Source organism: Phoenix dactylifera, chromosome 10 (genome assembly GCF_009389715.1).
Source record: "Phoenix dactylifera cultivar Barhee BC4 chromosome 10, palm_55x_up_171113_PBpolish2nd_filt_p, whole genome shotgun sequence".
In the NCBI taxonomy this organism is placed as follows: Eukaryota; Viridiplantae; Streptophyta; class Magnoliopsida; order Arecales; family Arecaceae; genus Phoenix; species Phoenix dactylifera.
The window spans coordinates 15,329,765-15,357,710 of record NC_052401.1 but is presented as its reverse complement, the minus strand read 5'-3'; the positions used below and the strand labels follow the sequence as shown (position 1 = coordinate 15,357,710).

The 27,946-nt window shown below is 36.8% G+C and overlaps 2 protein-coding genes across 5 annotated transcripts; both read left to right on the top strand.

The window, feature by feature from the left end:
- The first annotated feature begins 3,001 nt into the window (after positions 1–3,001).
- LOC103696768 (DEAD-box ATP-dependent RNA helicase 42-like) lies at positions 3,002–16,909 on the top strand. 4 transcript variants are annotated; one of them, XM_008778482.3, is made up of 5 exons: positions 3,002–4,126; positions 14,656–15,751; positions 15,888–15,986; positions 16,077–16,509; positions 16,633–16,909. In XM_008778482.3, the coding sequence occupies exons 1-4, from the start codon at positions 4,049–4,051 to the stop codon at positions 16,373–16,375; spliced, it is 1,572 nt and encodes a 523-aa protein (XP_008776704.2). In that variant the 5' UTR covers positions 3,002–4,048; the 3' UTR covers positions 16,376–16,509; positions 16,633–16,909. The 4 variants fall into 4 exon arrangements, with proteins under 4 accessions (XP_008776704.2, XP_008776703.2, XP_038986991.1 ...); XM_008778481.3 differs by having other exon boundaries at positions 15,888–16,509; XM_039131063.1 differs by lacking the exon at positions 3,002–4,126 and adding an exon at positions 12,830–13,224 and having other exon boundaries at positions 15,888–16,509.
- Positions 16,910–21,818: 4,909 nt separating this feature from the next.
- On the top strand, positions 21,819–26,754 carry LOC103696769 (proteasome assembly chaperone 4). The gene is made up of 6 exons (XM_008778483.4): positions 21,819–21,954; positions 23,350–23,553; positions 25,804–25,872; positions 25,970–26,045; positions 26,127–26,191; positions 26,411–26,754. Exons 2-6 carry the CDS (start codon positions 23,371–23,373, stop codon positions 26,504–26,506), a joined length of 489 nt encoding a protein of 162 aa, XP_008776705.2. The 5' UTR covers positions 21,819–21,954; positions 23,350–23,370; the 3' UTR covers positions 26,507–26,754.
- Positions 26,755–27,946: the final 1,192 nt, after the last annotated feature.

The window sequence follows — 27,946 nt, the reverse complement described above, 5'->3', positions numbered from 1 at the left end:
GTTAGAATGTCTTGATTGTTAGAAGATAACACACATATGAAGGTTATGCAATGCAAATTTCAACATTATGGTGGCAATGAATGTCAGTTACCATTGCATAAGATTAAGTTTTTTCTGTGACATTCTCATTATACCTTCTTTCATATCACTGGTTTAGTCTTATGTTTAGCTCAAATCTAGCTTAAGCCAATTGTAGAGTAAGATAAGCATCTGAGCTAGGAGGCTAACCATAATATCTTGACATCTCTTTTATTATTTTAAATGAGACTATAAGATCAAATAACTAGCCACCTATCATGTTAGGCATGCACAATTTTTCGCTTAGTATGTATTTGAAGGCTTTATACATCCTAAAATTTTAATATTAACTATGTTCAATGTTTAAGACGTGGGAAACAACTGACACTTGGGGTCACCACAACTAACCTGCAGATATATATATATATATATATATATATATATATATATATATATATATATATATATATATATATATATTTATATATATATATATATATATATATATACATACATATGTATATGTACATGTAGATATATACATATGTATATGTACATGTAGATATATACATATGTATATGTACATGTAGATATATACATATGTATATGTACATGTACATATATACATATGTATATGTACATGTACATATATACATATGTATATGTACATGTACATATATACATATGTATATGTACATGTACATATATACATGTACATATATATATATATATGTACATGTACATATATACATATATATATATATATATATATATATATATATATATATATATATGTACATGTACATATATACATATATATATGTACATGTACATATATATATACACATATATATATATACATATAGATATATGTACATGTACATATATATGTACATATATATGTACATATATATATATATATATATATATATATATATATATATATATATATATATATATATATATATATATATATATATATATATATATATATATATATAAGTACATATATATATATGTACATGTATATATAGATAGATATGCATATGTATATACGTATATGTGTGTATATATATATATATATGTACATATATATATATATATATATATATATATATATATATATATATATATACACACATATATATGTATACATATACACATATATATGTATATATATAGATAGATATGTATATGTATATATACGTATGTGTATATATATATATACACATATATATATACATATATATATATAACTCATACTTTATTCAATTAGACTTTATATGCATGGAATGAGGCTTTTTCTTCTGTTTCTACTGTGCTGTTCAACTCTTTCACATCCAAGCAAAATAAAAGGAACTTGTTCCATGTAGCTTCACCAATTGGGCATGGGTTGTATCTTTCGTACGAAAGAAAGATTCAACTACCTTCCTTCGCATGAATCCCCCATTGGATCATGAATCTTACTGTGATTGCTTCGAGATCCATGCAGATAGTTGATTGAAGGTTGTTGGGATGCTTTGATATCTGTGCAAGGCACGATCCAACGGTCGATATTACGAAAGAAGATTCATCATTTTTTTGTGCAAAAGGTACACCCCTAGCCCTCACCAATGATCCTATTACAAGAAAGTAAGCAAAACAACCTTCTTTGCTTTTACAACTCTAGCTATGTTGACTTAAAATGCTTCTCCTTTTACTGCTCCCATCTCTAATTTCTTATAGGCCGCTCAGTCAACCAAAGCAATCAAAAAAAAAAAAAAACAAATAATAAAAATAGTTAATAAGCGAGATGCTGAAAAAAGCCAGTTTTGAAGACTATTTACGTGGGCTCTTGCCTTGTCAGCCAACCGTCCTCTCTTTCTTCTTTTGTTAGTTTTCACCTTTTCTAAGCCAGTCCGGTTCCCCTTGCTTTCTACTGTTTTACCATTTCGCCATCATTTGTGTCTGAGAATAAAGCAGGAATACGACTGGAATAATAGTTATTCCCTTCCAACTTATTTATTTCCAAAGTGAATAAAAGCTATAATACTTTTATCTGAAATAATGCAAGCCCCTTTCTAATTTTGCTTATTTTATTTAGGGACAAAAACAACCATAAACTAAAATTATTATAAGAATTTTAGCCAAACAATACCATAAATAACATGCGAAATGACATAAGCTACTGCTATTCTACTTCCCAAGGCCTACCATCTTATTTCTGTGAAGCAGGAAACGCTTTTGAGAGTGGTTTCGCTGGTTGAGTTTTCTCGGAGGTCCCTAACATTTTTATATTTATATATCAATCTTTATCTTTTTATATTTATATAAAAAAATTATAAGATTGTTTTTTGTACAAATCCTAATTTTCATTACTCGAGCCTTTTTTGCTCTCTTCTCCATTTTACCCTTGCTTGGAACTTGCGGCCAGGGGCACAAGGAATCAATCAAGGGGGCTTGGCCCACTGTAGAGAGATAAGGTTAAGAAATTGGTAAAGTACAAGAGTTCGGAACAAAAAATTTCTAAAAATAATATAAAATTAGCATAGTTAAAAGAATAGTAAACAAAATATTTTGTTATCATCTAATTAATTTGAGAGATATGGATTAAAATTTAAAATAGAAAAAAATATGTGTTTATATGCAAATATTAAAAAAATAGAAATTAATTAAAAAATTTAGAATTTATTTGGATGATCAAGTTGAAATTTTAGAAAATTTATAGATTAAACTATTATAATTATCAAAATTATAGAACTATATATTGGGCTAGACTTATATTGATATATCGAGAGGCAGCTTTAAAGTAAAATAGCCCGAATTTCATAAAAAAAATATTTTTTTATATAATTTTTTTAAAAAAATCAGGATCAGTCCACCTCAAAATTATTTAAGAATGTTTAGATTTAGTTCACTTCTATAAGCCAATCTTATGTTTTTCCACCCACGCCGTTGTCGTGTTGGCATCTTCTGAGTCTCTCTAAATAGAGTTATTATTTGGTGTTTTTCCACCAAAGCTCTCTGTCCAGGGAAATAGAGTTATAGAGAGAGAGAGAGCAGTGTGAATAGAGAGAATTTTCGTTTCCTTTCTTCACACTCTCTTCCCATTGGAAGCTCGGCGATCTCTTTCTTTAATCTCTCGATCCCTCCCCTCATCGCCTCCCTCCACCAATCTCCTCTCTAGGGTTTATCTTCTTGCTCGCTTTTCCTTCACGGTTTGTGCTATATGATCGCCACCAAGACGAGGGTTCAGTGCCTGGATTGGTCGATCAGGCTTGCAGTTTGGATCATGACCCATCTCGGCGTGGATTTTTCTGGCGGCCGGGCCGTTGGGTTTTCGTGTTTCGCTCCTCTTTTTCTTCCCCGTTAAGACGGCTTCTTTGGTCCTTTTGATCGTCTGCCGTGAGATGGTATTGGTTTTATGGAAGAAGACTGCACTTTAAAATTCTGGTTGGTTTTCCTCCAATTCTGGTTAGCTGCGATTGAGCTTCTTTGAGCATTTGTTGGCGTTTCGGGTGCTGCAAGCCGAGTACTGGATTTCTGTGCAAAACCACACACAGATATCTTGGACTCCTTTGGGGTTCGCAGTCCGGAGTAGGGAGTAGTTGGTAATTCTCTTCGGAACTTGCTTTTCGATCCATTTATTGGCTGGTGCTCACCCCCTTGAAGGATTTTAGCATCAGGCGTTGCCAGCCCACCGTGCTGAATTTTGTGCAACACGGTACACGAGTTTCTTAAGACTTCCATTTGGGTTTGCACGGTGACAATTTCAGGAATTAGCATTTATCTGGAGGATTTGTTGTCGGGTTCATGTAGTGCTTGCCATCTGCAGCAAAGTTTGTCCAGTTTTTCTCAGCTTGGAGGCTTTTGGTTCTCCCTTGGCTGCTCGGGGCGGTGGGCTGCGGCACATGGAAATAGAGCAATTTTGAAGCTGGAAATGAGCATAGGGCTATGATGCATGGACCGGAGCATGGTTGGTGGTCCGCTGCCTTACTGGAACAACTGTACCAAAAAATAGGACTCTTAGCAGAGCTGGGGTTACCGAGCAATGTCGCGCTGCTTCCCTTTTCCACCGCCAGGTTATGAAAAGAAGCTGAGGAGTGATGGCATAGATTTACTAGCAAAGGTTCATTCTTTATGATATGTTGTCATCATTTCTTCGGATAATCTCTTTATTGCTTACAATTGATTGTTCGTTATCTTTTATTGATGGTTGTACTAGTATAATAGTTAAAATTTGATGCAGTAAAGAGGCATTATCAATTTATGCTAATTATAGTCTTAATTACAATATAACATTGGATTATTTGATTAATTCTGTGACTAACGGATAACGGCAAGCTTGAGCATGGACAGCTTGATAACATGGAACTTCTGTGAACCGTTTCATAAATTACAATATGTGTTTTTCACACACATACTTGCATGTTTGTTGGTCCGCATATATTTCAAGTTCTACCTCTGTAGTCACGATAACAGAAATTCTAACAAAGCTTTGCAAGTTGATTGACGACTAAGATGCTTGACATTTTGCTGCAAATGCTGATCATTTAGAACTTGTCATACTTTTCTCGGATTTATTACAGCCAATCTTGGTTCTGACTTTTTTTGTAGGATTCCGTATCTGATTAATTCTTATAAATCCCACATCTTGTCTTTCTGGGCCATATCTTTAAGAGCAAGTTATGCTAAATCAGGCCGAATTGCCTGGTTTACCCCATACTGAATTGAACCGGTGGAGAATTGGGTCGGTTTGGCTCTAAATTTCGAAATTTTTTCTGAATCGTCCTGAACTGCTTCGAAGCGTCCTGAACCATGCAGTTCAGAGCAAAATTGATGCGAGCCGCTCGGTTTGAACTGGTTCGGGCCCTCCACCTCTTTAAAAAGCTTGAATCATTGTTTATGAACCGGTTCACTCCGTACCGAACTGGTAGCCGACCGGCATGGGTTCCGGTACTGGTTCGGCTAACTTTGTTTAAGAGACTTAACATTTACCCTGTTAAATACCTTTTTCTCATTCTGGATATTTTCATGCCTCATCTCATCTCTTCTTGCTTTAATATTCTAGGTTCCCCATCTTTAGGTTGCCCAGCTCTAGGTTCTTGCCCTTAGTTGTGAACTTTATTGTCATTATTCACCTATCTTCATAAAGCTTATTTTTTCAGGCACTTCCGCTGAAAATTTTGGAAATGTCAAGTAGACCAGCAGATTAGATAAACTAATAGTCTGATTAACTAAGTTTAAATCTGTGTTTTTATTCATCTCCTTTTCCTGATAGGTATTCATAGGATTTTAATGAACAAGATTAAGAAAGTCTCCCTATAGGTATTTATAGAGCTTTAATGAGCAAGAAGAGAGCTAATTATTTTTTTTGTGGACAAGTTTCTATATTAGCATCCTTTGTCAAAGTAGTTCATACTCGTACTGAAGGGTTTAAATTTTGGCATCGGGCATTGTCCGGGCTTGATTGTGGGACAGTATGCTACTAGGATGACATGGTATGGACCGGGACATACCGAAGCAGCCAATAACAATAAGAAGAAAAAGAGAAAAGATATTGCACCTTTCCATCTCGGTGTGTCCCAACATTTGGGATACACCAAAACAAAGCAAGAAGATCGGCATACACCAGGATGGAGTGGGACAAACTAGAATGCCCTAGTTCAAGTGAGCCAGTGTCCTGCAGGTGTCCAGGGTTCCAGTTTCCTGTTGAAATGGTATTGACCCAACAGCACTGTCCCACTACGGTAGGAATTAAATCCTTCCTCTTACTGTATCCTTTACCAGTGCTAAGATTTGTGAATTTGATGCTTTCCTTATGTTATGGGATCTTCTGCAGGTAGGTTTTAATATCCTTACCTTTTCTGGAGTTTAATTTATTTTTTAGGAACCTTAGAAATTCTATCTCGCACATATCATCATATGTTACTAGCATATGCCTATTTTTGTCAATAATCTTCATCACTGGCTATCAAGCTTCAGAATGTTTCTTAGAGAAGAGTTTCTCAGGCAGTGGTTTTGATTAGAGTTGAAGGGTCATAAAATTGGAGGGGCAAACTTTTTCTGACCTGGATTGATGTTGTAGATGAGAATCTGAAGATATGATATGGCTTTTTGAGATAACTTGTCGGTTGTGGTGCATTTATTTTACCCTGCTAAATATGAATCTCTAATCTTGTATCACTTGCATATGCCTATTCTTGACAATGATCTCCATCACTAGCTATCAAGTTTCAAAATGCTTCTTAGAGAAGAGTTTGTTGGGCAGTGATTTTCATTGGAATTGAAGGGTCATAAAATTTGAGGCCAAACTTTTTCTGACCTGGATTGATGCTGTAAATAAGAATTTGAAGATTTGATATGGCTTTCTGACTCTGAAATAACATTTTGGTTGTGGTTGCAGTTATTTGACCCTGCTGAATATGAATCTTTTTGTCCTCTTCTGTGTATTATGACCTTTGTATAAGAAAAATTATTTATAATGATTCATACTTGAAGATCTTTTTCACAAGCACATCTAATGGAGGTCAGTTAAGGCATGGATCTAAAAGGTCTGAATGGACATATAATCCAATATGATGCTTGGCAATTTAAAAGGATTAAAATTGAAAACCAACCCAATTCGAGTGTATGGGGCCTTGTTACTACCCCAAGGCTTTTTTTTTTCCCTCCGTTCTCTTTTAGCTTTCACAATGCTTGACAATATTGATGGTAGGTAATCTTGGAAACTAGTTGAGGTAACAGAAATAGTTGGAAAAAAATAAAGAGACCAGCATTCATACTTCCGGTGAATGGGCATAGGCTTTACATGATGTCTTGATAATGATAAGGCATAGGCATTAGGTTTCCCTACTGTCTGCTCTCCCTAAACATCTTTTTTAGAAAGGATGAAGAGGTTCACCAGGAAGGATACTATTAGAGGAATCTGTTGGCATAGGTCAAGAAAGTGTCTTTTTATATATATTTATTTATTTATTGCTGCTCTACATGATAGCATGTTGAATTCTTATTCCCTATTTCTTTTAGCTTGTTTGTTTAATCACTATGTTGGAAGACCAGCAAGACTGTTTGTCTTCCCAGGTACCATCAAGGGATCATCATAGATTGGAGGTCCTCAATATTGTGTTTCCAAGTGGTGCTGTAGCTAGCTATAAGTTTTGTTCAATCTTATAATTTATAAGATGGGCCACTTGCTTATGACCTGATCCAAATCAGTTAGGCCGGTGTTCCAAACCGAAGCTGTAAGGTTCTCAAAGGCTTTTTCTTCTTTAACAATTGAGGGTGTTCATTACTAATGAAATCATCGAATGAGTTGATAGAGTGGCTGGTCCTATAATCACCTATCATGTCATGGCTATTTGATATTTACTGTGATTGAGTAAACAACAGGTATGCTCTCTTTACCAGATTACTTCTTATCCCAGGGAACCATTTGATCAATCTCTTATTTACTTAAAGCATTCTGTACCAAATGTATCGCTGCATCCTATCTATGGAAGAAAGAAGGTTTCAGAGAAGTTGATGTTCCAGCACCATGCTTAACTTCATCTCCTTATTCCTATTTGAACCTAAGAACCATGATGTTTTAGGTTGTTTTGTGTAAATAGGGTGTGTGTTGATAGCCCTTGGTGATGCTTCCCAAAGTATTGTGTTGAGATTAATGGGCACAAACTCACTGTATCCGGCTTACCAATTAAGAATTGGACTCATTCAGGCATTCCATCAAACACATCACAGGCATGAAAAGATAAGCACAAAGACACCAAATTTACGTGGTTCGGAAGCAAGTGCCTACATCCACGGGGAGGAGGAGCAATCCACTATATCAATCTTCCCAATAGGGTACAAACATAGATACATAAGAGTCCAAAATATGGACTGCCGAATGATCACAATATGAGGCAATATAAAACCAAATATAAAGCAAGAAACAACCTGATCGGATCACCCTTCTGCAGCCACAATGATAGATCAAAAGTGTAGTATGCAAATCAACCTTTCTACGGCTCCAATGGTAGATTAAATGAGTATCAAAACCATACCTTTCCTTGTTGCAATTTCTGTGAACAGCAAAGAAGAAAAGGGCTCACGGAAACAGGGAAGCCACAGGAAGAAGCCACGGTTGAAGAAGGAAGAAGGAAGAAAGCCTCCAGCGAGTGAAGACAGAAGGGAAACCAAGTCAGATGTTGCCAGGAGACCGAGAGCGCACGAGAGGAAGAAGATGGGAGCGGCGGCGGCTGAAAAAACCCTTTCAACCTAAAAACAAAACAAAGCCCTTCATCCCTCGGGAAAAGAGGTAACATGTACCTTTTATATAATGAAATGTCATTTTGCAAATAGGTCCCTCTCAAAACCAATATTTGGAGCAAAGTCCAAAATAGTCAACAATCCTCCTCCTTGCGACAAATTATGTACCTATCATCAAATATAGATTGATAAAATAACCTCCTCCTCACCACAAGCCCGGAAGGGCATTAACAAGTGCTCACACCAATCAAGTTCAGGAAAGTCCTGAACTTAACTGCTGTGATTGGTTTAGTGAACATATCAGCCGGATTATGAGCAGTGTAGATTTTCTGAATCCGGACATCACCATTCTCCACCAAATCTCTGATGAAGTGATACCTGACATCTATATGCTTAGTGCGTTCGTGATACATCTGATCTCTGGCAAGATGCAAAGCACTTTGACTGTCACAATTAATATCCAAACGGTCCTGCTCGAGACCCAAATCCTGTACTAGTCCTCTTAACCAAATAGCTTCCTTTGCTGCCTCTGTCAACGCCATATACTCTGCTTCTGTAGTAGACAAAGCAACTGTAGGCTGCTAAGTAGCCTTCTAACTGACTGCACAACCAGAGAGAGTAAATACATATCCGGTTAATGACCTCCTCCTGTCCAAATCACTAGCATAATCTGAATCAGAAAATCCTGTAACAGTGCAATTACTCTGTGCGGAGAATACCAATCCCAAATTGGAAGTGCCTTTTAGATATCTAAGTATCCATTTCACAGCTGACCAGTGAGCCTTTCCAGGCTTATCCATGTATCTGCTTACTATGCTTACTGCCTGTGAAATATCAGGTCGAGTGCAGACCATTGCATACATGATGCTACCTACTGCACTTGCATATGGCACTCTGGACATATATCTCTCCTCATCCTCAGTCTGGGGACAGAGTGTGGCAGATAATTTGAAATGACTGGCAAAAGGAGTAGTGACTGGCTTGACCGTGGACATACCAAATCTATCCAAGACTTTCTTAATATATCCATGCTGAGTAAGAAAAAGTCTACCCAACTGCCTGTCACGACTGATCTCCATCCCAAGTATTTTCTTTGCCGGTCCAAGATCCTTCATCTCAAATGCAGTACTGAGCTCAGCTTTCAGATTTCGGATGATTGATATATCCTTGGCTGCTATCATCATATCATCCACATACAGTAAATAAGTAACAAAAGCATCCATCTGAAAACCGCTGGTGATATACGCAACTGTCATATGGAGATCTGTTGTATCCATGGTCGACCATAAACTTATCAAATTTGCGATACCACTGTCTTGGAGACTGCTTGAGACCATATAATGATCTCTTGAGCAAACATACATGATCTTCCTTGTCTGGAACCTCAAAACCAGGTGGCTGTTGCATATAAATCTGTTCCTCTAAATCACCGTGAAGAAAAGCTGTTTTAACATCTAGCTATTCCAGCTCTAAATTCTGAGAAACAACTAAGGCAAGCAACACACGAATAGAAGAGTGTTTAACTACAGGAGAAAATATTTCCTTATAGTCAATTTCCTCCCGTTGACAATAGCCCTTAGCTACTAACCTGGCCTTATATCTAAAATCCTGATGATTGGCTCCCTCTTTATTCTTGAAGATCCATTTGCAGCCTATTGCCTTCTTGCCCTCTGGTAATCTGACTAATTTCCAAGTCTGATTCTTCTCTAAAGATTGTAATTCTTCAACCATAGCCATGGTCCATTGTTCAGCCTGCGGACTACTAATAGCCTCCTGATATGTGGTCGGCTCATCACCAATAGTGTCTGCAATGCTCAGAGCATAATAAACTAACCCAGCACAAGCTGAATCCTCAAAACCATACCTTTGTGGTGTTCTGATCTGACGCCTAGGTCTACGAGTGGCAATGCTATCAATCTGATCCTGACCTTCCATGGTAACCTCCTCCTGAGTCTGTATCTCTGCATCTGTCTGCTGTTGCTGCTCATTCAGAATTAAAGTATCTTCATTTGCCTGCTGCTGCTGTGATCTGATAGTCTGATCAATATTCATAACAGTCCTATCTATCTGATCCTGACCCTGATCTCTCTCAGAAGAACTTGGCTGTAGCTGCCTTAAAGGAGTAGCTATCTCATGAAATGTCACATCCCTACTGACTAAAAAACCTTGGGATCCAGGCTCTGTGCACCATAATCTATAGCCTTTTACCCCAGATGCGTATCCAAGAAATACGCACTTCTTAGCCCTAGGGTCCAACTTTCCATCTCTTACATGTGCATAAGCTGGACACCCAAAGACTCTGAGTACTGAATAGTCTGCAGGTCTTCCTGTCCACATTTCTTCCGGAGTTTTCATGCCCAATGCTGATGCTGGAGATCGGTTTATAATGTAGCAGGCTGTGTGAGCGGCCTCTGCCCAAAAATCTCTAGTTAATCCAGAACTAGATAGCATAGATCTGACTCTCAATTAGTGTGCGATTCATGCGTTCTGCCACACCATTCTGTTGAGGTGTACCTACTGTGGTTCTGTGTCTGACAATGCCCTCTAATTTGCAAAAGTCATTAAACTCAGTAGAACAAAATTCTAATCCATTGTCAGTTCGGAAGGTTTTCAACTTCCTATCAGTATGCCTCTCGACCATAGCCTTCCACTTCTTAAATGTGTCAAACACATCACTCTTATTTCTGATAGTGTATATCCAGACTTTGCGGGAGTAGTCATCAATAAAAGTGAGTAAATACCTAGATCCACCCTTAGATGTAATTGGGGCTGGTCCCCATAGGTCAGAATGAATATAATCTAATATACCAGCTGTCCTGTGCACGCCTGTAGAAAAGCTGACCCTGTGTTGTTTTCCGAACACACAATGCTCACAGAATCCAAGTGCACCAACCTTCTGACCACTTAGCAAACCACGTCTGCTCAGCTCCTGTAAACCCTTGTCTGAGATGTGGCCCAATCTCTGATGCCACAGGTGTGTCAACTGCTCAGTAGAAGACTGTACTGCTGAAGCCTGTCCAACTATTGTACTACCATCCAAATAGTAAAGGGTCCCACACAATTTCCCTTTCAATAAAGTCAATACTCCTTTATTGATAGTTATTGATCCTCTACCCCATCTGTCCTCAAAACCTGCACTATCGAAAGCATGTACTGAGAGAAGGTTTCTCTTTAGTTGAGGAACATATCTGACATCGTCCAAAGTCACGACAGTGTTTGCATTAGATTTAATTTGAACTGTACCAACACCTTCCACTTTACAAATACCATCATCTCCAAGAAGAACGGTGCCCCCCTCACATGATCTAAAAGAAGAGAACCATTCCTTATGAGGTGTCATGTGGAAAGATGCTCCAGAGTCCACAATCCAAGTATCAGGATGACTGACACTGCAAGCAGCTGTAAATACTGCATCATTATCATTACTGTTGTGACCTGCTGATGAAACTGCAACCGTTGCCGAGTCTGAGACGGTTCCTTTATCCTTTTGTTCCCTCTCTTTCTTAGACTGTAGTAGTCTACATTCTGATTTCCAGTGGCCTGGCTTCTTACAATAGTGACAAACACCTGGTCTTCTAGACCTAGACTTTGATCTGGTTTTGGATTTGCTTCTACCTTGTCCACCTTTCTTCTGCTCATCTCTACCTCTAACTATAAGTCCTTGAGCTGGAGTCTGAACTTGATGTTGTAACTGTACTTTCAATCTAAGCTCATTGGATAACAAAGTAGCTTCTACCTCTTCAAGACTTATTGTCTCTTTTCCATAGAGCATAGTAGTAGTAATATGCTCAAAGGACTTAGGCAATGAGTAGATAAGGATCAAAGCCTTGTCTTCTTCATCTACTTCAACACCAATATTTGATAAATCAAGTAGGAGCTTATTATACTCATCCAAGTGATCTTTGAGTGAATTCCCTTCTGCCATACGAAATGTGTGCAATTTTTCCCTCAAGTACAATCTATTAGTAAGGGATTTTGCCATATATAGACTCTCCAATTTTTCCCATACTCTCTTAGCTGTATCAAGATCCACAACATTTCGCAGGACTTTATCACTCAAACCCGAAAACAAAGTTCCTAGTGCTCTCTCATTAATCTCTTCTTTGACAGCCTCATTATCTCCTGGGATTGCATCCATACCCTTGAGGGCTTTTGCTACACCCTCCTTAACCAACAGGTATTTCATTCTTACCTTCTATAGTGAGAAGTCCCCTGTGCCATCAAATACAGCCACTTCATGCCTTATGGTAGTGGAATGTGAAACAGAAGCCGAATCGTTAGCCCTAGATGAATTTTGTTGCCCAACAGTAGCCATAGCTCTGATACCAATTGTTGAGATTAATGGGCACAAACTCACTGTATCCGGCTTACCAATTAAGAATTGGACTCATTCAGGCATTTCATCAAACACATCACAGGCATGAAAAGATAAGCACAAAGACACCAAATTTACGTGGTTCGACAGCAAGTGCCTACATCCACGGGGAGGAGGAGCAATCCACTATATCAATCTTCCCAATAGGGTACAAACATAGATACATAAGAGTCCAAAATATGGACTGCCAAATGATCACAATATGAGGCAATATAAAACCAAATATAAAGCAAGAAACAACCTGATCGGATCACCCTTCTGCAGCCACAATGATAGATCAAAAGTGTAGTATGCAAATCAACCTTTCTACGGCTCCAATGGTAGATCAAATGAGTATCAAAACCATACCTTCCCTTGTTGCAATTTCTGTGAACAGCAAAGAAGAAAGGGGCTCACGGAAACAGGGAAGCCACAGGAAGAAGCCACGGTTGAAGAAGGAAGAAGGAAGAAAGCCTCCAGCGAGTGAAGACAGAAGGGAAACCAAGTCAGATGTTGCCAGGAGACCGAGAGCGCACGAGAGGAAGAAGATGGGAGCGGCGGCGGCTGAAAAAACCCTTTCAACCTAAAAACAAAACAAAGCCCTTCATCCCTCGGGAAAAGAGGTAACATGTACCTTTTATATAATGAAATGTCATTTTGCAAATAGGTCCCTCTCAAAACCAATATTTGGAGCAAAGTCCAAAATAGTCAACATATTGGTAGGGTACTATGGACATGTTATATATGCGCGCAAGATGCTTTCACAATGGCTGCCTCCTATAACCACTTTCTTAGGAGAGATGGGTAAAATCCTCATCAAGATTTTGAGTAATATAGTTGTTCTTGCGTGAGCTACACAAGGGAAATGTCCTGTGTCATAAAGCGCTAAAACTCGGTGCATATTAGCCTGGAAAGAAAGAAACTTTTCAATGAATATACATAATAAAGTTAGATATACATTAGTGAAATACCTTTTTGCATGTCCCCTTTACCATAGTCTTTATTTGGAATGGCTTTCTAATGATCCAAATTGATGTATGGATGAAGATTTACTACATCTATTATCTAAGTAGTTCAAAAGAGAGAACAGCTAACACTTTTTCTACTTGGTTTTATTTGATAGGTTCTAGGAACCTGTTTGCAGTTCTAGATTTTCCAAAAAGTAAGATCCTTGAGAAAAATGGACTGTTAGGCTTTCTGTTAGTAAAAAAATACTTGCAGATAAATACTCTAATTCAATGTGAGGAACATGTCATAATGTGCATCAGATTGCTCCAGTTCCACGAACAGATGGTCCATATTTGGATAGTCAATGTGTTTATATTTATGTACCTGTTAACTCATATGCATCACAATTTTCATTTTTTTTATATAATTTTCCTTTATCCACTTTTTCTTTGTATATTTTAAGGAATTACATATATACAAATGGAGGATAGAATACTAAATCTGTGATAATTGGGCCATGATTCACTATGTAATTAAGATTCTCCAGATGAATCTAAGTTTTTCTTTCTTTGAAGCAGAAAACTAGGAGATTCACTATGTTTTTAAAGAATAGGTAGTATCTCTTGCAGAGTATATCAACTCTTAACGAAATTTTGTTGTTTGAGTAAAGCTTTGCTTAACATAACTTTTTAGGCATAATGCACTGACATTTCCATTCAAAGACTTTGCAGTGACTTTGTGGTTTTGATCTTATAAACTCGAATCAACCATTATTTTCTATTCTGCGAGTATATCTGGAAGAGGCTTGCAGGTTTTACTTTATGGTTATTTTTAGATGTTCTTTCTGATTTCTTTCCTTCTTTCAGAGCATTACCAACCTTGTCTGGATTAATTATTTGTAGTCATGGTACATATTAGTTTGTGTACCTATGGTGATTCTGTTGTTGCAAGCAGTATAAGTATTACTTCTTCTCAAAATTTTGAGCTGGCCTATGAATAATACTTGCTATTGCAACTGTTTCAAGGTACTTTTTGAGCTTCCTATTTTAGGGAGGATCTTGATTTTGAAAGCAATTTATGCTTCCATCTCTGGTTAAATTTTTCAGGGGAAACACGAAGAGAAGAAACATATAAAGGAGAAGAGGTACAAAGAACAGAGACAAGGTAAAGAAAGAAAAGACAAGGATAGAAGCAGAGATAAGCACAAAGAGAAGAAGGATAAAAAGGAAAAGTACAAGGAGAAGAAAAGGGATAAATACAGGAATAGGAAGAACAGGACAGCAGATGATAAGAAAACTGAAGAACAGACCAAAGGTTACAATGAAGAAAAGATCTGGAAAGGTAGCTGGAAGGCTGAAGAAGTTAAAAATTCTAAATTCATGGAGGAATTTGGAAGGAGGATCAAAGATGAAGGGACAGCAGAGAGATTGCTTGAGAACTTTGCAGGTTCAGTTCAAAATGGGTTTGAGGGCTTTGGTGCTTCAATTGCCTTGGAGAAGGAAAGATGTAATAGAAATGAAATGGCTGCAAACTTCATTGCTCGAGAGCCTAGAAGAAATGATGCTTTGGGCCAACCAATGGAGATGGATGCAGATAGAAAGAATGAAGGGAGGAAGAAGGCAAAATATAGGTATGAAATGCTTGCAAACCTCGTTAGTAAAGAGCAAAGAAGAAATGATGACATGGGCCGAATCGTGGAGAAGGATGAAGAAAAAAATGTTGAAGCAAAGGAAAAGGCGAAAGACAGGTATGGAATGGTTGAAAACCTCCGTCGCAAAGAACAAAGAAGAGGTGATAAGATGGGCCAAACAGCTGAGAAGGATGCAGAGGAAAAATTTGAAGGGAAGGAGAAAAGAGATGATGGAGACAAAAGGATTGAAGGGAAGGATAAGATAACTGACAGGGAAGCTAATGTCAGAAAGGGAGGCAAGCACATCCATAGATGTCGGGAGAAGAGATACAAAGGGAAGGACAAAGATAGACATAAAGAGAAGGAAAAGAAAAAGGAAAAGGAGAAAAAAAGGGAGAAAGGTGAAAAAACACACAAAGAACATGATAAGCCAAAAGACAGTGGAAAAATGGATCGGATAGACGATCTAATCATCATGCCCTTAGTCCCTCAGAAAAACAATGAAAAATGTGCCGGTACTGATGGAACTATCAAGAAGAGGAAAGACTTTGAGATAAATGTGTTTTTGCATGGTGAGTATTTGATCCTTGAGTTGTGTTCAGGCTGTCATTTAATTCTATAGAAATCACTTTGAAGTTTTCTGTAAATTCAAACTTCAACTTGCAGTGCTTTCTGTTTTATGTTTTTTCATTTGTCATGTGGGTGCAGAAATTGATGGGCTGCCTAATAAGCTTCCAAGGCCAGCACCATCCTCCCGCCTGCATGTTGAGAATGGAAGAACACTGGAGTCATGCCATGTTGCTGCAGGTTATTCTTCCATTAAGCTTGGGACCACAAAATACATCAATGCTGAAAGAGTTCCAGAGACTAAGAAACACAAGATAAATGGCATTGCAGGACATCCACAATCAATGGATGACTTGAGGCCCTTGGTTTCTCTAGAAAGTAGTCCGAATGGCAAAGCTTCTGTAGAACGGCCTCACCCTGATACCAAGTTTCTTAGCCAGATATACTCTGTTCCAAAAATGGAGGACTGGCCGGAATATACTGACCAGGAGTTGCTGTTTAGCAGTGATCCCCCCCGGCCAAAGCCTAAGGCGTCATTCAAGGCTGAAAAGACATCCCACTTGTGGACCGAGGGACTGCAAATTGAGTCGGCAGATGTTTTTGCTCTGCCTTTTGTTATTCCTTACTGATAGCAGACAAGATCTTCATACAACCTGACAATGCTGATTGGTGAGACAGCTGTTGAAGGTGCGACAGCGTCAAGAAACCAATGGGAGTGTTTTTCTTGCGGCTATCTCTTGTTACTGTGCTCATCTTCTCCCAGGTATGAGCTCAGACTTGTTGCACTGATTAATACATGCTGACGTGATTATACCTGACTGCTATAAATGGTGTTTGTTACCATTGATTGTGTGCTTCAAACAATAAGTTGGTGCATTATATGCAGGACTCGGATGCAAGAGTTCTCCATATCCATACCTAGTTTTGAGTCATTTATATGATCAAGTATGAGACCAAGATCATCAGACGTCCGAAGTCCACAGCATGGAAAGGAGTTGGTGGAGCATGCATTTATGATTTGTCATCTAATTTCTGATCTTGAGAGCTTGTCTTTGCTGTAGTACCCCACAATTTTGAGTCGTGTCTTGTAAATCTTCTTATAACAAAAAAATGTACAGTGGAAGGGAAAAAGGAAAAGGAAAGAGGCCGTTACGATTCATTCATATTGTGTTTCATGCCTGTTGATACACTTTGTTCGCATTGTAATTATGTGGAGTACCTGTATGCTTGGTGGTGCATACCGTTGAGAAGAAGCGTACAAGCCTCGTCCAGGAGCTGTCAAGAACCAAAAACAAGGCGAGGATCGCTTAGTGGTGCTTAAAGGAAGAAGTTATCAAGAGGTAAATCACTGTAGCAGTGCAAAGAGGCACTGACCCGTGGCTTGGGTATTATTCAGCGATACTATTGGAATGGTGATGATTATAGTCCTGGGATGTTTGTCTCCAATGATTATAGTCCAGTTGCAGTGCTATTGGCATTATTTTCCTGATCAGAAAATCAAATATGGATGTGCTTATCTTGTTTTTTTTTTTTTTGTACATCGTTTTTTTGGTATTCAAACTAAGGTTTCTGTGATCTCTCTTCTCATCATCTGGCCTATTAACTATAGTTTGAAGGTCTGAGGCACGAATCCAGGGCTTATGTATGGAAGTTTGTTAGTGCATTGTTAGCTGTGATCAACAATATCTAAAGTGATCGATGAAAAAAAAACAGTCATATCTAAAATAACTTGGAAACAACCACTCAAGTGTATGTATTGCGTATTATAATATAGATTATGCAATCTCACTTTGATACATAAAAAATGAAGTATTTTGATAAATTTTAAGTTCAGCTTGCACCACTGCTTCTTTCCCCACGTACTGCTTCCAATTAGAGACTTGTTTCGGGCGGATCTATTTCGAAATTTAATCTCTTTCTAAATCTTGTTTGCTCACCATCCAATGCAACAAATCAGTGCAACCAACTTACTAACATACGTGCCTTAGCAAGCTGGAAAGGTACTAGGAGATTATTTGTATAAGATATTATTTCAAACTAAGTGATATTATACTTTTAAAATTATATGCCAAGGAAATTGGACACTTTAGAAGAGGGCTGTAAACTGATTGGATCAACATGTGATTCAACCTAATTAGGATTGATTTGACTTATTAGTTTCGAATTATGGATTTGGTTTGAACGATGATTGATTTGATGTCAATTTAAATCCTGTTTTTTGTTGCATGATTTGGACCCGATATGACATGAACTAACATTGGTCAATATTAGATGACCTATCCTGGCTTTATTAGATCTGATTCAAATCTCGACTTAAAGCTCTTAAACCCACCATCATTCACACCTATATCACGTATGGGTTTGTAAGTTAGGTTTTACAGCTAGTTATTTGTCAGTATCATAGTGAATGATCTTAGTGGTAGCATTCTGCAATAGAACTCTCTTTTACCCTTTTCCAATTATTATTTTTATCATATTAATTGTACTGAAAAACATAAAATGGATTTATTAATATATATTTTTTAAAAATTAAAATAAATGCACTAAGTGATATACATTTCCTTTATATTACATTAGAGTTGAGCACTCGAGATGGCCAGAAATGGATCTAACAAAATTGCCTATGCATATGAGTGAATTCAATCCAAGTGGCAAATGAGTTAGAAAACTGAAGATGTGAAATTTGTCATCAGAGATTACGATGCTAGACTGATAGCGGCTAGAGGCTGGCGGATCTTCGACACGTCTGTAGTCAGTGCCGAGCTTAGAGCTGCATGGGAGGGCATCACTTATGCGAGGCGTATTCTGGGCGCGGACCACATCCTTTTCGAAGGAGACTTGGCCACGATAATCAAGTAGATTTAGAATCGAGGATGCGATGCTAGCTCTAGACCGTTGCTCCATGACATCTATAGGCTCTTAGATGAGTGTGGTCTCTATCGGGCCACACATGTCTATAAGAAGGTAAATAGCGTTGCTGACTAAGGCTCTAGTTGGGAGAGCTGTAGACAGTAGAGCTTTCAGAAGTAGATTTTTTTGAAATAGAATTTTTATAAAATATTATTTGCTGTTTGAAAACTAAATTTGTAAAGTGTTGTGAGACTTTAATATGTGTTTGGTAAACAAACTGAAAAAGTACTTTTGGTATGACAAAATGGCCATAAAGGACATCACATAGTATTATGCAATAGAGCATAATAAAATATAATATGTATTAATACATAAATATAGAATATAATATAATATTACCGTAATGTAATATAATATTATTATATATATTATATCCCAATAATATAACATAATTTGATATATATAACATAATATATCAATGTATTATTATATAATGTAATATAATATTATATTTATAGTATAATACAATAATAAATATATAAAATATTATAATTATTATTATTATATATTATTATTATTACTACTACTACTTTTAATTATTATATTTTATTATGGGTATTTTGGTTCAAAAAAAATTATGACTCAAAAAAGCTTTCCGACAACGCCTAAAAGTGTTTTTCCCCAAAACGTTGCTTTAGATTTCTAGCAAACCTAAAATAGCTTTCTAATTTTTTTACAAAACACTCTTATTCCATCTAAAAGTACTCTCTGACCCTCCAAAAGCTCTGCCAAACGGGGCCTAAGTGGCCTCCTTCGCGGTTCACTACTCTGGAGGCTTCATCGAAGAAGACCACATGTCGGTGCCCTATCCTCTATATTATCTTCTCTTTTCTGATTTTATTGGCTGCACCCATTCCCATCGCATTTGAACCACCGTTGTACCAAAAAAAAAAAATTATGATCGTGCTCTCTGTCTCTACATTGATTCCATTGGATGTTTCTTCTGCTAGCTAAGTGATCACTATTTGACTAGTCACTAGTTTCTATTTTATAGTATTAAAAATAAAAGAGCAAAAGGAAGAACATCAAAGGAATGGAAATGGTCAAAAAACTCATTAACATCAAAGATTAGAATAACATATCAAATAACTGTACTAGAGGTTGCTTTTGGACAATATTGCCATTTTAATGCTTAAATACTATCTTTAATATGTATAGGGTATTTTAATCAAGTTCACACTAATACTATTGCTAAACTAGCATGTGCTGCTGATTTGTTTATTTAGATTAGAATCAATACCTACAGTATTTGTGTTAATTTTCGTTTTCTACATTACAATGCCTAGGAATCACATTTAGTGTCCAGATTAGTAACAATATTAACATCAAAATTTTCAGTGTTGGACAACAAACAGAGACTAGGTAATCCAGCACCCTGTTGGTAGATAGAAGCCCCAATTTTAACAATACAAAATCAACAACAGGATTTTTCATATTGAGATTTTACACCAATGACCATGATATTCAATATTTGAAAATAAAGGAAAAAGGATATTCATGTTTCTCGGAAGTCTCTAACCTATGTGCCAAAGGGATGCAAATCGACAGTACCAAAAGAGTTGGTGTGTTAAAATACATTATAACAAAAATTAAGAAGCCAAAATATCAATACTATTCCAGAAATTTCAAACAAAAATTTGGTGGATCTCAACCAATTTAGTGTAGTAAAACGCATACAAACTAAAACTCAACCAATTTGAATGATTCTAAGTCATAGATCATTTCACATCATTGTATAGTGCCAATGAAATTATCTTTTTTAGGAAAACTTCATTCTGTAGTAGGAAATTTCTAAAACCTTTTTGTTTTCTCTGCAATGTCATGATTTACAACGTGTGATTTTGATTCAGATATTTTATTGTTTAGTATTAGTAAAGTTGGGGTTTCAGTCCTACATTAGTTTAGACTCTCTCTCTCTCTCTCAATATAATATATATATATATAAAGAGACAGAGATTGAGACAGCTCCCCTTCTAGTAGGAGAGTGGAGTACATGGAGGATTTGCAGCACTAATCATTATCTATATCATCAAAGAAGACCTAAAAATCTAAAATATATTCCTAAATTGGCCAAAATGTAGACCATTCCAATAGCTCAATATAATATTTTGCATGATTTATGGTCTGGAAGCATCCAAATCTACTGGACTTTAGTTAATACATGTTTTATGATGCATAGATAATGATCAACAGTTACTACTTATTGAGAATCTTGACTTTTTAAAAGGGATAGCAACACCAAACTTCTTACAGAGGAATTGGAGATTTTAGAAAGCATGAAGCATATATCTGATGACAACTACAATTCGCACAATATCTGGTTGGTTGTTGGCAAATGGCTCAAGTAAACAAAATTTGGATGAAGTTGATGACAGGAGCAAATTGGGTGAAGGAATTAGTTGACCATGAATTTGTGAATAGTGAAGAGAAAGACATGATTATATGTCTATGTAGACAATATGTGAATCGAAGCTTTACGGCTCAGGTAGATATCGAAATTGATATGTACGCGTATGGGATTATGAAGAATTACACTTGTTGGTTGTATAGGCAATTGGAAGAGGAGAGAAAGCCAGGATCTGAGAACTAGTCAATGAGACAAATGAAGCAGATGAGGTAATGGGTCGTATTGAAGGACTGATGCACAATCTATATCCACGCATGAACATTGTTTAGTGCAAGATACGCCATACCATTCCGAACTAGATGATATAGAATATACCGTATTGTATAGATACTAAATTGGTAATGCTATATGGAGGACTTGCTGACACTCTGTATGCTGAACCAGTCTCTATACCAGATGTATTAACACAGTAACAAAATAAAACTAGTACAGTGTCCGGTACTGAAATGGTGTACTTTGGTTTAGAGTGATGTTGAGGTTGCTCTAGTTAGCCATGATCGTAGGAGTTACTATGAAGTTCTTTAGCTTGTTGGAAGATGCCCACAAACCTTTTTATCCATGGTGCGAAAATTTTCACAGCTTTCATTTATCAGAAAGTTGTAAAAATTTGAAATGCCACCATGGCTTGGGCAATAAGACGCATTTTTGGAGTTGTTTAAAGAAGCAAGATTACTATTTTGCCCTCACTTGATTGGACGGTCAGATGTTAACTTTAGAATAAGTTAAATATGATAGATAAAAGTCTTGTAGCAAGATCCCAGTAACCTCCCACCGATTCCCTCTGCGTTGCATGCTGCCACTCGCTGAAGAGAGCCGGCGTTCCACCGATGTTCGGGCTTGGTTCTTGGTGGGGATAGGCTTCCGGTGACAAAGCAATCCGCTCACAACCTGGTGAGAATCCCCTCTTGTTGATCTCTGCCTGTTTCCTGCTTCCATCTCTCGAAGAAATTGGAACCCTAGGTTCCGGTTGGATTAGAATTTCATTCCTTTTTACTCTGTCCATGTTTTACTGCTTTTTTAATTCTTCTCTAATTTTTAATCGAAAAGTGTTGTCTGAATTAGAGAAGAATGCGAATGTCCTCTTCAGGAAAAAGTTCTATAAAATTTTCATGCGAGAATGAAGAATTTCCTAGAGATGAAACAAAAGATAGTTATTGAAATAAGATGTAACAATGAAAACTCTTAAAATGTTAATCGAAGCTAACTGTGTGATGCAGAATACCACTTTCTAGAACACATATGCGTACATCAATCCTGAAAATAGAACCTGCTTTGTCCAAACTCCTTCCTAACTTTGTTCTTCCTGGATCTTAACTTTCCTAAGTTTGATGTGATGACTCCAATCTGACTCTCAGTTATACTTTTGCTTGTTCGCATGTGTCTTCTTTTAATATTGATATGGGAAAGAGAAACTGTTTGGTGGAGCTGTCAAGTGGCATGCCAATAACCCTTATAACCTGGGATGGAAATAAACTGAGCTGCTCGTGAAGAGTATGGGCTTTTCTTCTGAATCAGTCTTGGTCAAACTCATTCAAGTATAAGAAGAACCAAGCTTAAGCTGCATTTGTAACTCCTCTTGTTAACCATACTACATAAGCTTTAAAAGACATTTTAAGTTGTGTCTTGGTGCAAAACATTGGCTTGTTCAAATGGTTTACAAGCTGACCTCGAAGAAATGTATCTGAGGTTAGCTCAAAGTTGAGTGAATCTTAAACATCCTCTTATTATGATTGACCCAAGACAACCAGAAACTGGCTTGGCTATGTTTTTTCCAGCATAGTTTTTGTCAGCATTAGTGAAGTGACTTGAACATTTTATAGTTTATCGAACATATTTGTCATGGAAATAAGCAAACAGAAGATTTTTGGCCAGTAAAAGCAGACAACTTTAGTTTTTGCCCCAATTAAAGGACAACTCAATGAACTCCTATTAAATAGAGTTTCAAGGCTAGTTTCAATTGGGTGGTCGGGTTAATTTTAGTAGTGTGGGTCTCATTTAGATGAGTAACATCTTCTCTAGCAACCAAGCCTTTTGCAAATTAACACTTCAAATAGGCTGGGAGATTATATCTTATAGACTTTCCAAATTGTGTTATGATGAGAATATTAGGAGACAGTATGCATTACCCTGGAAGCAATTTGTCGCTGATTTGATTTCAATTCAAATCTAGCCTCCATCTTTCTTATGTATATTACTTTTGATTTGCTCTCTCATTAAAGTCATGCTTTTGACAATTGCCTTGTATTATGTCTTACCAAATTCTTCTTGTTTTTTGTTTTATTCCAGCACTTACAGGTCCATTTGATTATGGCTTCAGGAGAGTTGAATCTGGATTTTTCAGCACAGCATATTAGTACAGATGCTCATTGCAATGGGAAAGGCAAGATACTGGAAGATCAAGCAATAGATAGTGATGTACAGATCACATGTTTTACAGAGGATTTGCATGATGTCACACTTCACTTTCAGATCATAAAGCTCGCAAAGCAGGTCATGTTTTTTCTGTTCTAGCACATTGCAAGTATTCTTGGTCTAGTACCTCCATTATTGTATACTTTATTGTATACTTTACTGCTTAGCTTGTGGATCATGTTATTGACTCTCTTGCTTTTTTTTCTCTTTTTTCTCCTTTTGCTTTGTTCAATGTTTGCTGTTGCTTTGCTGAATCCAGCTGTAACCTAGATTCTTAGATCATAATAGAGTAAGCCATCTTCATATATGTTTGACATTCAAGAACTCTTAATTTAATTTGCTTGGACTTAGTTCTAACTATTCTATCGGTGATATTGGTCGAATGTCTTTGATTGAGAAATCAGCTTTTAGGTTACCATGTTTATTTTCTTTAATGCTGAGCAATGGTATGTTTTGTGGTATTTTAATTGGAGTCTACATGTGCTCGTGACTATTGTTCTTTAACCCTTTACCCAAGAACCATCTATTGTTGGTTTCAGCATATGGTTTCAGTTTTAGAGAAGCCAATATGTGTCAGATGAAAAGAAAATATGATACCTGAAAATGTTGAAGCATGATGCAGAAAGAAAGGAACAAGAAAATTTATAAGCCTTCTAGTGAATTAAAGATTTCACCTCCATTTACTATCAAAATGTCAAACATACAATTAGTGAATTAACCTGATTACTTTAACAGCTTGATTTTTATCTGCTATGAACGTAATCAACAAAGTGGAATGTTCAAAAATTTTAAACTCTGTACTCATTATAAAATTATTGTCAAAGAAATGGACTTGGATTCCTCATTCAACCTTCTTAATGTTGGTTGAATTAGTCTTGTTGGTTATCTGTAGAGGATTCTTAAACTTTAAGATGCTGGAAGTATCTCATATGGAGCTTAGAGTGGAACACTTGGAAATCGGAATTAAACCGAAGCATGTCGTTTTATGGTTGTCTGTCATGGTTATGCTGGAAATATCTTTTCAACCAGCTGTTACATGCTCGCACATTTGCTTAAAAATTACTCCTTTCTTTCCTGGTTAAATAGACTAAATGCACAAAAAACATCCTTGTAGAATAAAAGATGTTGATCTAAATGATTCAGATCCTTTCTTGATTACCTATCTTAAACAACTAGATTTGCCCAAATAATTGGATTTCCATTTGCCATCCTGACTAGATAGGTCCAAAATTCTTAGTGTAAAAAGGAACATTGAAAATTGTTAAGAACTAGTCGTTGATGCAGTATAAGCCTATCACTATGTAGTGTCTGAGAATGACTGCAATTTCAGCTTAAGATCAAATCTGGCAAAAAGTTACTAGCCCAAACTGAAATTGAAAGCTGCGTGAGAAGCGGTGTTTTCAAAAACTTAGGAAGCAAAATTAGATAAGAAACATAAGTAAAAAATACTGTAAAATAATAGAAAATTAAATTCACAACTCATTACAGGGTTTCTAAAAAAATAAAAAAGCCTAACTGTATTTCTGACCAAAAAAAAAATAAAAAGAAAAACTTAACTGAGTCTGAAAGTGTTCAAACTTTCAACAAAATAATGTTGGATGATACACACAGTAGCAGAAAGGGATGCTTGATGGATAAGAGATTGAAAACTCAAAGAAGCAATATTAGGAGATGGAACAAGATTCAGTGCAGGTGAGGTTAAGAAATTCAGATATACATCCTCTAATCTGAGTTATGCTCCATAACCAAATCCATCTTGATGGGATGAGGCCTGGTTGCTTATGCCATATCCTGAATGCTGAGGTTTGTCGGTGTAAGTGAAACTGAATATGCAAGTGAAGTATGAGTAGTTGGTGCATTGGATTTTAGCAATTGTCTGTTATTTCATACATCAATAAATTGCACAGAATCAAAGCAGCACATTTTTTAAAGTTTCTTCCTTGATTTGAACAAGACAAACTTGTATACCTAGCATGTTTTGGGCCTGTCTTTGTACTACATCATAAGGAGTTAGATCTCGAATTCTTAAAAGTTGTACTTCCAGTAGATGCTTTCCCAAAGCCATTTTCTGCAATTTTTTAACCTCTTTCTATTGGATAGGCTTTCTAGTCGTTGTTTCCAGGTGCTTTCTTAGCAATCTTGTTTGCTTACTGCTGATAGTACAGATGGAGATTACTTGAATGGAATGTTGGCACTTTTATCTCCACTTTTCTATACTCATTCAGCAATCTTTCTCTTCGACTTACCTCATCATCTTTCTTGGTGTCAGATACTGTATATTTCTGTTAAAATTGCTAATAATCTTGTCACATTGTATAATTGGTGCAGATCTATGTGTGGATTGGGTGCAACACTGCAAGATTTGGGCATCTATATGCTGCTGCAGCCACTCGACCGGTAATCAAATATGTAGAGACTCCTGATTTGATACTGTTGCAGTTAATTTTCTCTTCCAAGTATCTGATGTGTATTCTGTCTGGATGAGATTTCGTAGAACAATGCAGTGAGTGTTACTTCTTTGATTGGAGGCAGTTCTGACAACGCTGGTTCCAGCATTGCTCGTCGTTTAGGTATAGTTACAGCTATGTAATGTTGCGTAACATGTTCTTTTATTGACATTCAGTGACTGATGATTTTCTGCCTTCTGCCAGGACTGAAGACTGGTCTTAGTATAGTTCTGGCATGCAACATTCCGAAAGATAGCCCCATGGTTGAGGTAATCTTTGATCCCTTTCTCTCACAACAGTATGCATAGGCACTTGAGTATCCAATTTTCATGATATCTGGAAACACTTTATTTGTTCCCTTTTTAGTTGTATTGAGATGATGAGATTGCTGAATCAGTCTCTCATAATGCATATTATCATTTACTATGAAAAAGTTTTATGGATGAGCAATTCTCTGATGATGTTTTTATGTGGTACTCGTGTTTCAGGCAACTGCAGAGAGGAAACTGGTGGAGAAGCTGAGGAATCTAGGTTACATAAAGGCTACACCTGAAGGAATGCGTGTTACATTGGCCGAATCTTGATAAATAAAGTTTATGAAATGGAAAAAAATATTACCATGTTTTTTCCTGTTTGATGAAACTTCAGAAATACTAGGAAGATATGCTGTAATAGATTGAAATTGAGCGTCTTGATTGCACAACATAGCTGAGAATTTTGTACATTTGGCTGCTGATCTTTGAAGGCTGAGCTGATAACATTCATCGGCAATCTCGCCATCACAACCTGCTTGTAGTGATATGAAAGGAAGGAACTTGATTGCTAGAATGGAGCTAGGCGCGTATCTAACTGAGGTGGTTGTAGATTCTCTTATTTGGGCTTTCGCATATTGCACCCAGAATTTTGCGAATAGATCCTGAGAAATGTAGTTTTACTTGCAAGAATCTCCTGGGATTAGAATAACTCTAAAAGATGACTGGATAGCTGTTTCTTCATCATTTGGTGGGTTTAACGTAATTTACGAACAAAATTACTCCTGTTCTCATTTTAAAAGGATCCTTCGTTTCTTCGAGCACTAGTTTTTTTCACGCCTCCTAGCCAAATCACTGCGGCTTGATGGTCCTATGCTCCCTCTCAGTAGTTCTTCGCCAAGTATTGATTGCCTCCCCAAGCTGGCTGACTGGTTTGTCATCACCAATTTGGAGTTTACCCTCCCAAAATTTCCCTTTTAAACTCTTTGTACATGAGCATCTTGCATTGAAATGCTCTTAAGACCAAAAAAGGGTGCCATTTTTTTTTATTTTGCATTACTCTTCTATGCTTGATTATTTGTTTAATAATTATTTTGAGTTGAGTTGCATCTGTTATTGTTATGCTAAGAATAACAGATATATAGTTTCAGGCTGTTGAGCTACTATTTTCCAGTTTTTCCCAGTTCAATTAAGGACTGATGAGCCATTAATAAACTGCTTGTCAAGCTTCTCCTTTAGAAACGATGATGCGAGAGCGAGGGAATGGAGAAACCGTTTTTTTTCTATGAAAAGAGAGGGAGGACCCATCTTAGATTTTATTAAGATAAAGAAACATACAAAAAAAAGAGAAAAAAAAAGGAGAAAAAATTCTCCTACATTCATCTAACATTGGAGATGAAATTCAAAATTCAAAATTTTAAACCCCCTCCATACAAGTATTATACATCATTCGAGTTTTGAAAACCATATTTTAAAATTCAGATAATAATCTACTCGCCACTGAATCACAGTAGAGCATGGCCAACCACCAAAGAACTCGATCGCTTTGCTTCCTAACTTTTCTTCCCCGCCAAAAAAAATTGGGGGCACGTGTCTACCTCGCCTAGATTATTCACATTATAGGTATCGTCATCTACCAATAATAATTGCACTGAATGGGGAGAAAGAGGTAGGAGAGGACAAAGGCTAGATTTGGTGGGTTCCAACCAGCGCTAAAAGGATTGTATCTATGGGGGAGAGAAATAGAGTAGATGGAGGGGCACCAATGGTGGG

Coding starts and splice junctions, on each gene's coding strand:
- LOC103696768 (XM_008778481.3), top strand. CDS start 4,049: ATGTCGCGCTGCTTCCCTTTTCCACCGCCAGGTTATGAAAAGAAGCTG. Junction 4,127..14,655: donor GCATAGATTTACTAGCAAAG/GTTCATTCTTTA, acceptor TAAATTTTTCAG/GGGAAACACGAAGAGAAGAA. Junction 15,752..15,887: donor GATAAATGTGTTTTTGCATG/GTGAGTATTTGA, acceptor ATGTGGGTGCAG/AAATTGATGGGCTGCCTAAT.
- LOC103696769 (XM_008778483.4), top strand. CDS start 23,371: ATGGCTTCAGGAGAGTTGAATCTGGATTTTTCAGCACAGCATATTAGT. Junction 23,554..25,803: donor TCATAAAGCTCGCAAAGCAG/GTCATGTTTTTT, acceptor TAATTGGTGCAG/ATCTATGTGTGGATTGGGTG. Junction 25,873..25,969: donor CTGCTGCAGCCACTCGACCG/GTAATCAAATAT, acceptor GAGATTTCGTAG/AACAATGCAGTGAGTGTTAC.